General features: G+C 39.3%; 1 protein-coding gene across 2 annotated transcripts in view; it reads right to left on the bottom strand.

Moving 5' to 3' along the window:
• Positions 1 to 17541, bottom strand: part of dpy19l3 (dpy-19 like C-mannosyltransferase 3) — a 56630-nt gene that overhangs the window by 5410 nt on the left and 33679 nt on the right. For both annotated transcript variants that reach the window (XM_008404908.3, XM_008404907.3), the window contains 2 exons: positions 6591 to 6723; positions 1566 to 1724 (listed from right to left, as the gene is read on the bottom strand). In XM_008404908.3, coding sequence (XP_008403130.2) covers positions 1566 to 1724; positions 6591 to 6723 — 292 coding nt within the window. The remainder of the gene's footprint in view (positions 1 to 1565; positions 1725 to 6590; positions 6724 to 17541) is intronic.

The raw sequence follows: 17541 nt of genomic DNA, 5'->3' as shown, positions 1-17541 counted from the left end.
CTTTATCCAGGTCCCTCACCGCCCCCCACCAAAGGATTTGCAGGCTACTTTGCACTGACCATTATTTTATCATTAATGTTACTATCACTATTGTAAATGTTTTGATTTTTATGCTTGTTTCTGTATTTATCATCAAAAATAATTTCCCAGAGAACAAAAAAGTCATGGGAATAGAAGTTATTTTCACAGGCGTCTTTGAAAATGCAATGAACATTCAAGTTAAAATCTGTAGGCCTAGCAGCAGCCAATCAGAGTGGAAAAAATATTCTTATTTTGTGCCATTTTCTAGTTGTTAAATCTTGCACAAAATGACCAGATAAAATATTTGCCACAATGCCAGTTTAAACTTTGATCTATTTGAAATGACTGAGCTCTGCAACATTAAAACATGGATAGAACTGTAACTACACTAATCATAACTCTTCTTCTCTTCAGTGTTTGTCAGTTTCTGGTGGTGCAGCTCTGTGCTGCCTTCAGGAGAATGGGACATCAGAGAATCATCCATAAAATCCGCCAGCGCCCCCTGCCGTCCGCTGAACGCGCCCTGTGGGGCGGTACCGCCCACATTGAGAACCGCTAATCTACATGAACCTGCACAAATCTGCTACTGAGAACTGTTTTAAACATGCCAAACCTGAAGGGGGCAGTGTAGCGCACAGCTAAAACCTGTCAGCCAATCAGAATCCTTCAAAACAACTGTGACTTCCTGTTAGAAATTAAACAAGGTGGCGTGGATAGATCTAAAGGGTGAACTACTTTTAAATAGTGCATTAGAAATTAAAGTTATTAAAATTAAACACTGTTGATTGGGATTTGTGTTAAAGCAAATTTGTTGACACACTAACGCATTATTTGTCACACACTGCAATGCGCAGGACCCTAAATCTCCAAAGCCTTTGAAGGGGTTGTCATTAAAAATAAACAAAATCTAAAACCATATGTTAAAAATGCTCTCTGTAATGGCTGGAATAGTAATGATGACGACAAAAATAAATAAAGGTAAGAAGAAATGAAGAACTGCGGCAGAGAAAGGCTAGTGAGAAATTAACGACAGAATGAGAGCATGAAATGTTCAGACAGAAAGACACATCCTCACAGCATCACTTCAATAAAGCTGTCTACCTGTCAGGTGTTGTGTTTGCTGCGTGACATTTACAGCGGCACAAACACACATGCCGACTCTGAGCTGCTGCGTTTTAAGTGTCTTACAGCACACTGGGCCAGACTGAGGCTTGACTCGCCTCTGGTAATCCAGAGAGCCAAGCAAGCCACATCCAACAAGAGTGAAAAGGGAAAAGTCTGTGTGTGTGTGTGTGTGTGTGTGGTGACAGAGGAAAGAGCAACGGCAAGAAAGTGAGAAGCAGCGCTGTGCTGATAAGAAGTGAGACTATTGATCTCTCTGCGGAGGCTGAGAGATTCCACCGAGCAATAAACGTTGACCAAGAAGGCACACCCAACAACGACACACACGCACACACGCGCACACTCTCACACACGCGCACACACACACGCACGCACACACACACACGAGTCAACATGAGTCACGTAGAATAAATGCCACCCACATGTCCGTTGGCCAGGTCCAGCAGGTCCCGCAGTCTGCAGCCTCTCCGGTGCCTCCGCTCGTAACAGATGCTGTTCTCCAGAACCACGTAGTCGGCCCCCACCGCCCTCAGGATGTCATACACTTCCTCTGGGGACCGCCGAGCATACACCTGGTACACCTGCTCACGCACACACACAGACACACAGTAAACAGTGGATTTTATTCAGGTTTCTATGGATCGTTAATTCTCAGCAATATTGCTGGAGGGAGGAACCTCTCTCCTGGAACTGAATTAACAGGCACATTTAACTTTTAACCACCATTGGTTCAGCTTCAATTACGACTCCTTAACAAAAACAAATGAAAAAAAATTAAAAGTGAAAAACAGCAGGATGGGAATAATAGAAGTATTGCAACAAATCACAGTCATAATTTGTCTGTTACAGATGACGAAGTAGATCCAAACAACATTCTGCAAAAACAGAAAATGTCAGTAGGAATATTTAAAAAGAGTCACATTTAAACACAGCCCTAAATTCACACAAAGATGGTGGATTATGGAAGATGGCAGTGATGAATCCTCCCGGCAGGAGCCAAGGTCGGTCAACCAAAATTACTACAAATCAACAATTCATCTAGGGTAGCGGTTCTCAACGTGGGCGGTGCCAAATCTACACTACCAAATCTACTGGCTGAAATCCTCAGTAGATTTTAGCCAGCAACTCAAATCCTTGTTTTCAAGCCAAAAATCATCAAGACATCCTTGTTTTATGACTTGGGATCTTGAATGTGAATAAATATTCCCTAAAGGAATTAAAATAAGCAATTCTGGGAGGAACATCTTTTTGAGGATTTGCATGACACATAAAATGCTCAGCTTTAAATGTTGTCTGACTGGATGCTCACTGCTTGGAGTCGCGGGCTTCACAGCAACAAGATAATCTAATTCAAATTCCAGGCATCAGTACTGCTGGACAGAAGATGATTAAACATGTGTGAAAACTACAAACTATGGAATGAAGAAATTGCATTAAGGCATTTCTTTTTGGAGAAATAAACATAATAAAGAAGCAAAGATAGAAAAAGAAAAAAGACAGAAAAAGAGATGAAAGGAGAAAGAAATTATTTTTTTTACTTTTGAAAACTTATTTATTCACTCAGTAATGATCCATGTAAACATAGCAAACAGAACACCTTCATAATCCCAGATATTTTGATCACTCTCGCTCTAGCCAGACTCTTCAAAAATCAGTTTTCTGTTCATTATTAATTTTATATTTTTATCTCAAATAAATTGCCAACTTTGCTGGACCAAGACAAAAATTCAGCAACTATTTTTTTCCCCTTTCATTCTTTTGTCATATAAAAAACCAAAAATAAAAGACTGTTCTGTAAAATTTTCTCCAAATGATTCCCAAAGATCCGTAAGTAGTGGAAATAATTATAGAAACAAATAAATAAAGAAAGAAAAACAGGAAGGAATAAAAAGAAGTGGAAATATACATATTAAAGACATGCAAGTATTTTTAAAACCGGTACAGAAAATCTGGGTATAATTCAGAATTTTTAAGGTCCAAAACTGAGATTATTCAAGCTGTTTGAGCAGCTGCGGTGTGAGTTCACCGGTTAACACAAAGTTGTTTTTATTTGTGTGGCTGTGTATGACTCCATTTCCCACGTCACACTGATAAAACAGTCGATGTGACATGACGGTGACCCTGAACCCACTGGCCGTCCACGCTCCGCTTTCATCAGTCACCAGGTCACCTGCAGAATGGAACCAGCAGGTTTTACTTGCAGAAAAGGAGATTTAAATGTAAGAGCTCCTAACAAACATGTTGTGGGCTGAAAACGCATAAAGTATCCTGAAAGTTACTTGATGTCTGTTGGTCTTATGCTTGATGGAGTTGTGTCAAATGGCCATGGATCAAAGTATTTAGACTTTATGTGGTGTGTTACCTTTGACACACTCCTGCTAACGTCTCTATACAAATACAGAAGAACTCAGCATCAACACATTTCTAACCATCAACAAAGACACACTGTGTCCGGAGTCTGTTGAACTATAAACCCTCAAGCAACAAAAACATTTCATTACAAGCTGCAGGTGATGTTCACATGTAAGTGGATACGTGGGAAACAAATGCATTTTGATCCATTTTGGCCTTCCGTCCACACAAAAACTAAGTTTAATATCCCTAAAATGATTATTTCTGAAAAGTTCAACCAAAGTAAAGATTTTAGTAAACTTACTGTCTGAGACAAATAATGCACCAATATATCCACAAACTTTGTCACAATTCACACACAACAAAGTCTTTTGTTTTAAGAACTTTATATTCTAATACACCATTTAAAAGTAGTTCAACCTTTATATCTGATTTTGATTGGCTGACAGGGTTTAGTTTTGCAAAACACTGCCCCCTGTAGGTTTGGCATGTTTAAAACAACACTCTGTGGGGGATTTGGGCAGGTTTATGTGGATAAAAGTTACACTTTAATGATCTCTTTGGCTTAAGAATTAAGGTTTGTAGCAAATCGTGTAAAATCTCTGTGAATAACATCACATATTATGTAGCCATAAAAAAAAATCCACAATGACAAGGATGGACTGTAAAGAGTTAAATAAGTCATCATCATCCTAAAGTGGTGAAGGAATCTGTGAGGAGGGAAGCACTTTGTCTCAGAACCTTAAATCCACTAGAACCAGATTCACAACACATGCCTGTTTATTTATAACAGAGAACATCACATTATTTCCACTTAAACAGAAACTGAGATTCACTTCAAATCCAATGAAAAAAAAGAAAAGAATCAAGCAAATCATTAAATTACACCTATTTTTTTAAACACACACATTCACACACTTTGCAGGCTGAGTCTACAGCAGTGTCGTGGGTCATTAGTGAGGCCCCATGCGGGGCCCCAGCCTCGCCAGCGCCGCAGCATAGCTCGCTTCCCGCTGGGATGAAGAACACAGGCTCAGCTGGCCAGAAGATGACCTACACATCACTTCCTGCTCACTGAGAGGAAGGCACGCGCTGAATGAAGGAGCAGCCAGACTGATGATCACTGATCAGTTCTGTTATATAATCATGAGATCTGGACGTTATGGCACAGAGGTCAAAGACAAGATACTAAACAATGAAATGACAGGAAAAGCCTTCAGTCAGAAAAGAAAACATATATACATAATTTGTTTTTTTAAGGTGTTAAACTGTCAGCAGCTTGTAGGGAAACCCTGATAGCATTTCTGATCAACACACAGATAACTCCCACTTTACTGGAACGCAGCCCTTTCAGACTGCATTTTCCTGCCCTGTATTGATTCTTACTTAATGGAAACACATTGTACTCTGTGCATCTACAGATCCATGTCTGTTTCACATGTTCAATGAAGCCCTTTATATCTGCAGGTTGATCTCTGACAGGCCAAAGAGGGACTGGATGCTACCACATGGACAGATTCTTCTAAAGAAAAAAAAACCCACCTTAAAGCTGCAGTAGGTAACATATAACATTTTTTACATATTTATTTTTACATATTTATTAAAACTGTCACCATCTCCTGACAGTAGAACATGAGACAGATAATAAGGGCGCACATGATTATGATTGACAGCGTTAAGACCCTCCTCCTCATTCTCATTGGTTGTTCTGCAGATGGCAGTAGGACCACAGGAAGGCAGAGGAGCTTGATTTCTTTCACAGATGATCTGTCTCATGTTCTGCTGTGAGGACACTGTGACATTTTTAGCAAATATATAAAAAATATATTTTTATAAGTTACCTAGTGCAGCTTTAAAATATGGAAAAGTAACATTTCCGAGAGTTTACTGCTTAAATACTGGCATATGAAAAAAACAAAAACAAAGGCACTTTATGAAATTTTGTTTGTTTTTCTAATAAATAATCTATAAGTGGATGACATTCTAGCAACTAGTATGTAGTTCACCCCAAGAGACAACCGCAAGATGCTGAGATGCTAAAATGCTAAAAAAGAAAAAAGAAAAGTTCTTAAAATGTCATCATGGGACCTACAGCAGGATTATATTGTTCATTTGAAAATGAATGCCTCTATTGTACAATCATGAAGAGTCAGCACAAGTTGAATTTTAATGTGAGTTGTGCAGGGAGGAAACTTTTACTCACTTATTGATGTTGAGTAAAACAGAGAGACCTGACCTTTTCACATGTTGATGTCAGAAGGATTTTCAGCTGGAGATTAAACTTTTACTACAAATGATCAAGTGCTCACTGAATGAGTGCTGTTATTGCATTTTAAACATTTGCTTAAACATTAAAAAATGTTTAAGCAAATGTTTTATTGCTTAAACATTTTAAGCAATAAAATATTTACTTTCCTATTTAAAATAAGGGACTGAATTATGTGGTTATTTGCGTCTTTAATGTATTTCTAATATTTAATAAAAAGGACTTATAGGAAAAATCTTTATCCAATTAATAGTCAGAGTCATCAATAGATTAATCGATAACTAAAATAATTGTTAGTGTAAGAAGAAAAACTTTTAAAGACTAAAGAAGTCCTGAAACTGGGATTAAAGTTCACCTCCCAGCAGAACAACCACAGACATGCAACCATAGCTGCAATGCAATGGTTTAGATCAAAGCATATTTAATGGCCTAATCAAAGCACAGACCTAAATCTGATTAAAAATATGTCTCAAAACTATAAAATCAATGCTCATAGTGGCTCTCTGCCTGATCTGACTGAAATGACTGTGACTCTGCAAAGATTTCAATCTGTAGAACGGCAAACATGAGAAAAATAAAACTGATCATAAGCATGAGTATTTATGCTAGGCACTGTATAATTTTATCAAGACTAAAACAACATTACATGCCATAATCTTTCTGAAACCTTCAAAAAGAAAACAAAAGGCTTTTACCTTGACACTCTGAGGTAAATTTCCCATAACTGAACTCACAGACCCCTTGGAGTTTTCTGATCTGATTGCTTTAGTTAAGTTTCACAGTCGCTGTGTAACATAAAGCCTGCAGGCAGGCAGGCAGGCGGCCGTACCTGTCTGGTCCGCTCCCGCAGGTCTTTATCTTCATAATGTGGGTGGTTGGTGAGAACTCTGCCTGTGCACAGCTTGATGCCAGCCAGGAGCTGCATGCTTCCAGCAAACACAGCCTGCTTTGGGGTCTTCGTGCTGTGGACGAACAGAGGAGGACGACTCAACACTCATATCGAAAAATATGATCTATCATGCAATCCATGATTGGGCTTTTACCCAGCTAAAGGAAGAGAGGAAAACGGGAGGAATGAAATGATTAAAAAGTACAAAAAAAGAATACATGGAGGAAAGGAGGAGATGAAACAGTCTGAAGGTTATTCACAGATGAATTTAGCCAGCAAAAAAAAGTTGAATTGAATTTCACTTTGTATTCCAGCTTTGGTATTCAGCCCACAGCTGCTCTCTGATCTGCAGCTATAAACTAAACACACTAAGAGGTTTTTTTTCATTCAGAGAAGTGACTTTGAAGACAGTAGCCATCTACATGAAGAGCGAATATAAAAGTGTTCTTTGTTCAGACAAATTAAGCAACTCAACAAGAGGAACAAATACCAAGGACAAACACAGGGAGGCTGCTGTGTGTTAATAAGTCAGTTTCATAGCATGTCTGGTTATAAAATCATTACTTCCTGTAAGCTCTACAAGGCCCACATACAGACAGCAGCTGGTCTGAAAAATATATGGATATAGCCGCAGGCAAAATGATCTTCTGTCAGGTGTTGGGTGGATTAGCAGTGGGATCAGTGTGAGTGGTGATCAGTCAGTACGAAAGTAGAGAATACTCAGAGAAACTGCAGTTTTAGTCATGCAAGCCACTCTAAATAATAAATTAGTCTTTGTTTTAAATGTTAATACAAAAAAGAAACCCTGTGTTTACAGCAACTGCTCTCTCACATGCAGATGTTGACATGTGACTTGTTTGCCCCTAACATCATAAATCAGTAAAGAAAGGCTAATGGTGAATTCACTCGAGGAAAATGCTTTGGTCCAAACCAAAGACAACTTTTTTTTTTCCATTTGGTGCTGTTTGCGCTTTTTTCAAACAGATTATAATTTGTAAACATAGCCACACCAGTGACGATGATTCCTCCCATTGGACAGATATGACGGGGGGGCGGGACAGAGCACAGAGCTGGAAAAAAACAAAACGATATTTGAATGTGAAGAGGAGCTCATTCTGCGCTGGTTTGTTGATGTGAAATCTCTTATTTTTGAACGGTGTCAGGAAATGCTGCTGCAAGTTGAATGAGACCCAAAACATGGTGGCAGCAGCAACACTAAGCAGGAAACGGCGAATTGGTTATGATTTTAGTTCGTGTAGTAGCAGCGTCGTCAGTGATACTGAAAGGATCGCTTTACCACGATGCCCAGCAACAGTGTCTCGTGAAGTCAAAAAAGACGTAGACATACTGTTGGTTCGGATCAAGGCCAGTCTGTATTCACACCAAAAGTAAAACACACCGGTCAAAAAGTGGGTCTCCGTTCGATTGTTTGGTTTTGTTTGAGCGTATTCACACCAACACAAAGGTCTGAACCAAAAAAGAAAGCAACAAACTCTGACACATAATGCAATAATACTCTATAGAAAAAAAAGCATAGCAAAAGCTATTTTTTATATCTTCATACATCATAGCCCTCAGGGTGCATTTACACCAGACCTGGTGGCCTCAGCTGCAGGTCGCTATGGAAGTCCTGTTTGTTTGGACTTACGTCCTGTTCTACTTCAAGTAAACCAAATCCAGGAAGTAGATTTTAGTGCAGGGAATTGTGGGTAAAACAGTTGAGATAAAAAGGACAAGTTTCCTTAGTATGAAGAACTGAATGTCTTTCTTGGCATTTTCAGTTCAGTTTCAAAGGGTCTTTTTCGTCTAACAAGCTCTGTTGTGAAAGGAAACTTTGACCAACAGAATGCAGCAAACCCAACTGAAGAGTGTCCCCGGTCTTACCAGTTCTGTGAAAGGGCATCGAAAAGAAAACGGAATCAGCTAAAATCAGTGTTGTCTGGTCAAAGATTTCTAAGAATTCCAGAGTGATTGGAAGCTGGCCACAAAACAGTGACTGGTGCATCCTGACTTAGTGATTGACTTTAAGTAAGACTTGTGAACCGTCCATCAGACAGAGAAGACTATTATCAATGTTTTATTCCATGTATGAAGAACTCTAATTCCAGCTCAACGGCTCCTGCAAGGTAAGAGCTCCTGAGTGCTAATCAGGACGATGACTGATAGTGAGATTCAGAGTGATTAAAGGGGTGATCTTATTGGACTCATATGCAGGACTAGATTACTGAAGTCCCACTTGAAAAGTGAGTACAGTAGTTCAATGAAGGAAACCACTCAGAAACTCTCTGAGACACCTCAGGACGAGTTGAGACACAAACACCACAGAACAGAGCGCAGATTGAGCCCTTTCCTTGAAGGACGAAAAGGGGCCAAATGTTGCTTACTTAGAGACAAGGAGCAGAACGAAGGAAGCAGAGGAGCGAGTCAGACAAAAGAGAAGCAGAAGTTGCAAAAAAAAATTTAAAAAATCGATTTCCATTGAACGGTTGACAGACAAAGGAATAGTGGCGCATGTTTCCTGGATAGAAGCGATTGACTAATTTGTCTTAATTACGCCGACAGATGAACACAGACCCAGCAAACAGGAGAAGCTGGAAGACTGAAGCTACTGAGACCGGGCCTGAATTACCAGGAGGAACAACGTGAGTTACTAGACTAACCTTTTTTTTCGACAGGGTGAAAAAGTGAGACTGCTCCTGCCATAAAAATGTCAGCTTCGGTTAAATGGGCTAGTACTTAAAATAAGTTGCCTTTATGACTATTTAATAATCTTCCCTCCCTGAATAAGTGTGGAAGGAGATCAAATCTGGTCGCTGGTCAGTTATAAAGAGCATATAATATGATTTAAATTGGCCCTGTTTATTATTACTGGGTTTACCTTCAGCTGATTTTTGTGATTTATGACTATCAAATAAAGTAAAATGATGATGACTCACTCTTCCATCAGCATTGCATGAAAGTGTAAAAATATAACGGTTTCTTGAGTGACCTTTGAACTATGAGTGAGTGATATGGACTTAAAGTTTAATCATGATAATTTCTGTGGTAAGAAATATTTATTGTTCTTATGTTGCTTGTGGACTGCATGGCAAACAAACACAAATACTACTTAAAAAAAAGATCCCGTTTGTAACACACTTCTTTAGAACACCAGTCACATAATGAACTAACAATCCAGATAACACTGTTTGGGGGGACCTTGTGGAATGTAGTCTTCTATTTTTCTATTTTTGAATTGTGTTCTACACAGAAAATCACCCAAAGCCAATGAGTTTGAAAAAAGAATTACTTGTATACATTTTGCAATAATAACAAGAAAATGCTCCCCACAGACCCAAACAGCTTACATGGGTTAAACGCAGTCGAATATAAACAACCAACATTTTCTCCCGCACTCCATCCTGAATGACAGTCTTCAAGGATTTTGTTTTTCCCATTGTTTCCACTGACAGCTCTGTTGACGGGGCCACGGTTCCCATCAATCAGCTGGTGGCAACAAATTGTTACTTAAACTACCCCCATTAGCATATGTAGATCTGTGTAAATTACAAGGTAGTTCTATATGCCATTCCTGATTTATATGACAGGAAAACTGTTTAAAGTTTTAAAAGCCAGAATCATTATCTCTTAACTGAAAAACTTCTCTCCCCCCCTTCCCCCCCCACTGCAACTGGATTTTCGTCTTTTACAAAATGTAGTAACTGTCTGAATATCCTTTTTGCTTTACAGGGATTTTAAAACAAGGGAAGTACAACTATCAACTAAAATCAGTATGCTGCATGTTTTATGGGAACACAAAGTAGCCGGTTTAGGTGAGAGTGTTCCAGTGTAACTACACCTCTTCATTTACTGAACTCCATTTTCATAAGTGCAGACTGCATGCTTGAGCTTCTCAGATCCTACCATCTAATCATGTTCGCCCATGATGGGCAGTAAGGGTTGTTTTGATGTTGCCAAATATATTATTGGTACGTCAACATCAGTATTATGGATGAACTCATCAGTCAGCCAGTGACTGGCAATCAAACAAGCAAACAACATTTTCCTTATAAATGCATCCAAACAGAACTCACTTTTTGCGAGTGTCAGGAAGAAGCCTACTTTTGCTCCTTTTTTTTAAAATTACTGGCAGTCTGTCCACTAGATGACAGTGCTTTCAATACAGTCAATGGTATGTGTTGAAAATGCATCAATAGGAATTACTGCTACACATATGCAGGGTTTCCCACAGAAAACTTGCTGAGCCTGGTAGTCGGCCCACATTGTTTTTGTATTAAAAAATGGTAAGTTGACAAGAACTGTTAAAATATCAGTGGATAATTATGTTACTGGAAAAGATTGTTGAACATACTTATACAATTGTCTTAATAACGACAAAAAATACAATTGAAATAAATAATATGCATTTTCTGCACTTCTGTTAAATCCCAATTAACAGTTTGAGCCAGAGGGTTTGTACGATGTAATGCTGGTCACATTTATAGCTGACCCAAGGTATAAGTGAACTAAGCAGCTGCTTAAGCCTCCACCCCTCAGACCTTCAGGGGCCCCATCAATTCTAACATTTTAACACAGACCATAAATTTCAAATTTTCACAATTGTTTATCGAGAATGAAATTGCTGTTAAATTTGACTTAATGGTTTCAGAATAGATCAATTAAAAGGTTTTAATTGTTTAACATTTAAATTTAAGATTTAAAGGAGCTGGCCAGTTTACTTTGTAAAAGCACAAAGAACAATCTTCATAGTTTTATTTCATTTTATTACCATAGCAACAATCTGATGTTATAAGTTTAATCTTTGTGCTTGAACTCGATCTGTTCACAAGCACATCTTAGGAAATTACAATTATCAGTGATTACCATACTTTCCAGACTATAAAGCGCACCTCTCTACAAGTCGCACCTACAAAGTTTTTTTTAAAAAACTGGAAACGTACATATATAAGCCGCACCGGGCTATAAAGCACTGGTATCTCTGCCGCTGTCGGTTTTTCACAACGATGCAATCTGCTGGATTTATTAAGGATGCAGCCCTCCATCCAACGCCCAACCATGGATTTGTTCAAGCCGAGCTTACGTGTAGTGGCTCTGTTTCCATCCTGTACTACCAGATCAATAGCCCTCAACTTAAAAGCTGCATCTTATGAACTTTTTTGTGTTGTTTCCATGATGAGAGGGAATGAGTTTGAAAACATTTCTTCGTCCTGCCTGCTGCTAGTATGTGCTTGTTCTAATGAAAGGTAGCACTTTCTTTTTTCATTTCCAATTTTGACTTTCAATGATTCACTTCCTGCTAAAGAGCCCTGTGGCAGTTGAAGAAAAATCCATAAAAAAGCCACACCAGGCTATAAGCTGCATGGTTCCAAGCGTGGGAAAAAAGTAGCAGCTTATAGTCAGAAAAATACGGTACTTTTCAGCTCTGCCAATTAAACTTATGTCCCTCTACCAGATTCCAATAAATCTGTATTGAAATTCTGTTAGTGATGCTGAAGGAAGAGGGGCCCTTAAATCATCTTCTGCTCAAGGCTGCATGCAACCTTCGGCTGGCTCTGCATGATGAGCTAGAGTCGCTACACTGCACATCTAGAGACCAACAGGAAGACATAATATATGTGGCACTACTAGGCAGCAGCGCCATAAAGATATATATACCGGTAGGGAGCAAGCGTTACTATTTAGTGAGTGTTGGGTTTTTAATAAGCTCCACTGAGGCTGTTTGTTTTGTTTGTCTGGGCTCATTGTGACGGGTTTTTTCTGATCTCCTCTCTTGTCAGCCGGCTGGCGCTGTAGCGCTCGTTCACATGTTGCAGGTTGACTCCGCGGCCGCGCGCTCAGAAGTCCCTGACAGGAGCGAAGCAGAGGGGGCATTTGATATGACGCAGTTTAATGTATTGCCACGTGACAACAGAAAACAGAATGAGCGCAACAGCTCCTCCATGGGCTAAACCACCAGCACATTAACGCACCAAGGAACACATACTAACTTTATCAAGCTGCAGCAAAGACACAGATGGGCAGCGTGTGTGAGATGTAAACACACACACCAAACATAATTCTTTGTTCACACAGATAAATCATTCTCACTGCCTTCCATGCTCAACGCGTCCCTCTAACAACGCGACTATAGGTTATATTTGCGGTTTGCATTGAGCTTGGGCAAGCAAAGCAAGCGCAGTGGCTTTTACACTTGCTGAAGTATTCCCCAGAGAAAAATGAGGTCCTCACAAAGGCAATACAGATGAAACTGCTCTGCAAGAACACCTTCCAAATCATCCAGTTTGAGTGGAAGGTGATTTACACCAAGTTGAACCTGAGTTTCAACAGTACAAAGCTGCTCAGTTTGCTTATGGCGACAGACTTTTTAAATACATTTACGACTAGACTTTTTATGTAAATAATTTTTTTCCCCCAGTTTTTCGAATTCTTTATTTAGGTTTACACAATTCAAAACAGAAAATTATGAGAGACAGGCGATTAAATAAACAAACAATAAAAAAGCCTTTCTATAACCTGTGTACTTTAAAGACACAGGTATACTTTAAGCATGCTCTGGGTGAAAAGATCTATTTTCATTTGTGAAGATTCAGTTATTTTTTCCATCACACACACCTTCTTTAGTTTCTGCTTCCACTCAGTTACAGTTGGCACACTGCCTGCATCAGGGTTGTCTAAGAGGTCAAAGCTGAAGTAAACTCTAGAATCTAGACATAATAATAATAATAATAATAATAATAATAATAATAATAATAATAATAATAATAATAATAATAATTTTACAAGGCACTATATGCCTAAACTAAAACACTTATTTGTAAAAAAAAAAAAAAAATCTTCCATGAGTGGTTGTTGCTGAAACATCACCACTGGTCCTGTGGCACTGTAGTTTTCACAACTACTTGGACTTTTTTTTAAAGCACTTGCTGTATAAACAACTAAGTGTTACAGTGAAATTTGCTGACTGGTCCACAGGAGCCCGTTCCTCCTCTGAATGGCTCTCCATGCTGAGTAGCCAGATGAGCCTCCTGAATCTGCAGCAAAACTGCTGTCAAAGCTCTCATTAATAATTTCCACCGACTTCATAATTCTCCAATGCACACCATATATATCTCAGCTCAGTGTTGAGGAGGGGGGAGTGCAGAAAAAAAAAACTAGCAAAAGAATCTTTTAGAATTAAATTTAGTTCATAAGGCTGAGTTTTATGTATATTATCTGATTTTTGGACTTGTGAAACTTCTCAAAACCAAAGTGAAATTGTGACTTTCATACTGTAACATCAATCTGATTGTGTTGTGCACACAGTGAGGTGTGCTGGGAGCTTTCTGGTTGTTGCTGGCAGCAGCATGCAGGAACCTGCAGGGCGGCGACAGCCCAGAGCCCTGGGAGTCCTGCAATCAGCCGTTTGTGGGAAACACGCGCCTCTGCTTGGGCTGCTTCTCTCTGTGCTGCACCTGTTAACAAACCCACTGCCTTGACTCCTCTGTGCCCAGTAGCGGTCAGGGAGCTGGGCAGAGAACAGCTTTTCATTTTCTGTGACTGTTTATTGGGAGCTTAGTGTCAGTCTGCAGTTGGGCCGGGAAATCATTTCACATTATTAAGAGGAAAACTGAGTTATGCTGTTGCTAAAATAACAAGAGACGCCATTTTATCCCATGAGTCAGATTTATACATTTGTAAAGATTGCACTTACTCTCACAGGAGTGTTAATAATCCCTCATGTCAACCTGCTTTGCCATGCAAATGAGAGCACAGGGCATGAGTCATTAAATTCAATGAATTTAGTTTTATCTCCTGTGTAATAACTTTATCCTGATCCAACACCTAATCCTAACTGTGACTTAAAGGGCCAGTGTTATGGGTTTTCTATGCGAATAGTGCAATCTTAAATCACAATCAAGTAACTTTGTTACCTTCTGTTAATAAAAAAAAAAGTGCAAATATCAAATATGACTTAAAAGAAGGTGTTAAATTGACCTTGCAATTTAACACCTTGAAATTGGGCCTCTGTCTCTTTAAGAACTCCTGGTCTTTCTGAAGCTCTGCCTTCAGGAAATTATCACATGGCTCCTCTATTAACCCTTTAACAGCGTTTTTACCAGCATTGCACCAAGAAGTTGCATGTAGAATCAGCTCATGCAGTTGCACCAGGTGTTTGCTAATTGCTGCTGGCTAGTCTGAAGGAGTGGGGGAGGCGCCAGAGAGGGAGGTTCTGTGTGGTGGAAGCTTGAAAGCTTGGAAACTGCAGCTCCAATGAGGAGCTGTGTGGAAAAGGTGGGGCTAGATCCACGCAGTGACTGGTTGTTCCCATAGAGAGGTAACTCACCAGCAGAACACAACACCCCTTTGGACCGGCCAGTTAGTTCCTCACCAAAACAGGAATATTTATCAATCTAGATAGGCTTTCAGGAAAATATTTCCTGTCTTTAGTGAATCATTTTGAAAATACAGATGTTGTGCTCTGAAGTGGCTCTGGAGCCAATCAGTTGTTGGCCACCACTATGAAAGTTTTCTGGTTACGCCACTGCCTGAGTCAAGGTCAAGTCAAAGTCATTGTTCTTTTTAATTATGGTCTTACAGATTTTCGCTTTGCTTTAACATAAACTTGACTTTGAGAAAATCCAAGACCGAACTGAGAGTACTCCATCACGTGTCCTCCCTGCCGTACCCAGAAGTCACCACTGATTATCAACTAGATTCATGTCTAGACTTTGGCCAGGCCATGTAAATATGCTGTCATCTCAACCCATTATTTGAGCTTTGGTGGTGTGTTCAGGGTTGCTGTCCTGTTGGAAGGTGAACCTGCGCCCAGGTCTACAGCTACTGCAGCCTCTAACAGGTTTTCTTCCAAGGATTATCCTGTGTTCAGCCTTTGCTGTCCCTGGTGAAGGAACAGAATCCCCACAGCATGATGTTGCTGCCAACATGTTTCACTATTAACTAATTGAGTGAAGTCTACATTTTCGCACTGAATGTTATATGGGGTTATCAGCCTAAAATACCTTAGAACATTTTAAATGCTGTAATCTTTCCCTTCTCTACATTTATGCCCTGCTTGTTTGTCTATGACATTGAATTCTATTAAAATACAAAGAAATGTGTGACTTTTCCATTACAAACTGTGACAAAGTTCAATGGAGTGAACACTTTTTCAAATAATTGTAAGCAAAGACATGAAGAGATGCGTTTGATAGGGCAGGTTTTGCTCATTGCTCTTGAGCAGATGCAGATTTCTTTTCTTTTTTTTCTTCTTTCATAAACTGGATTTTATATAACAAGTGTGCACTTTACCTGAGTGTTCTTATTTACTGATTAATTGAAAATCATTTTTTGAGTTGGAGAAAACAGCCTGAGACTGAGGGTACTTCAAGTCTTCAGTATTTATTAAATGTCGATTGTACTTGACACAAGTTGGCAAGATTGCACAAACTGATTAAAATCTGTTTAGAAATGTTCTTTGGCCTAAAAGCTGCATTATACACTCTGTATCCACTTTATTAGGTACACCTGATCACTCGCAAAACGTGAATCAACCAATCACATTGCAGCAATGCATTTGGGCCAGACACAACCAGTGTACGTTCAACTAAACCGTATGAATGGGAACAATTGGGGTTTGAGTGACTTTAAACATGTTGTGTTTGTTGGAACCAGAGGACTCAGAGGTCAGTCTGAGGTCTTCACAAACTGCTGATCTACTAGGATTTACCGGTTTCAAAACATTTTAAAAAGAGAAAGTATTCAGTGGGCAACAATTAAATCTGCAGAAAGTAATTTACAAAAAAAAAAAAAATTATATATATATATATATATATATATATATATATATATATATATATATATATATATATATATATATATATATAATTATTATTATTATTATTATTTTTTTTTATTTTTTTATTTTTTTTTTTTTACATATTTGCTAAAACTGTCACCATGTCCTGACAGTACAGTATGAGACAGATAATTGAGCTCCTGTTCCTCCTCCCTGTGGTCCTACTGCCATCTGCAGAAATACACTGCTGCTGGTACAAAGCAACCAATCAGAGCTAGTGGGAGGGTCTTACAGTGTCAGTCATTCTCATGTACGCGCCGTTGTGTTTGCTATATATTTCTCATCTTTTTTCTTCTATTTGTAGACTCTGGAAGGGGTTTAATAATGAACGAATATAGAAATTTTCAAAAGTACAAACACATAATGATAGTTTGGATGACAACAATTCATCAACTGTCAGAGACTCCGGGATCTGCCTGTAACACCATCACTACTTCTGCCCTCTGATGTCTGTTTTAGACATCAGAATTTTGCAGATTAACTCAATTAAACCCTCATTGGGGGTATGCGTGTAGATCTAAATACGGTACATCTGAATCGGATCATTCCTTCCAGCTGCTTATTCCACTGCCCAACCATTACTGGCGTTTAATGTATAACCCCGTTTTTCAGTCTGGTTGAACTGCAGGAACCTATATTGCTCTCCTCATTTCATATACAGCTACATTAAACCCCCTGCAGCTACAATTACAGCAATGAGTTCCTAACAGCTTTCCATAAACACACCATCTGGTCATAAACCATGCTAGCTGCTGTTTGCACGAGTCTGTCCTTGTTCTCGCTCGTCATTATGAACCTTCCGTGTAAAACTAAACTGCCTCAGTTCACTAAGAGAACACAGTTTAACTCGAGCCCCTTTATGCACCCCCCCTATTTTAACGCTCTCATCTGGAATGTAATTAGCGCAGCAGCAAGAAGCTTAGCGCTGCCCCCTGCTCTCAGCCCCCGCCGAGGTAACCGTGAGGCAGCCTCAAATCCCCACAGCCTGACAGGATTATCTGAGAGGAAAGGGAACCCATGTCACACAGACATTTACATTCGCAGTGAAGACCTCTT

Source organism: Poecilia reticulata, chromosome 3 (genome assembly GCF_904066995.2).
Source record: "Poecilia reticulata chromosome 3, P_reticulata-male-v2, whole genome shotgun sequence".
NCBI classification, from domain to species: Eukaryota; Metazoa; Chordata; class Actinopteri; order Cyprinodontiformes; family Poeciliidae; genus Poecilia; species Poecilia reticulata.
This window is presented reverse-complemented; position numbering and strand designations above follow the sequence as displayed.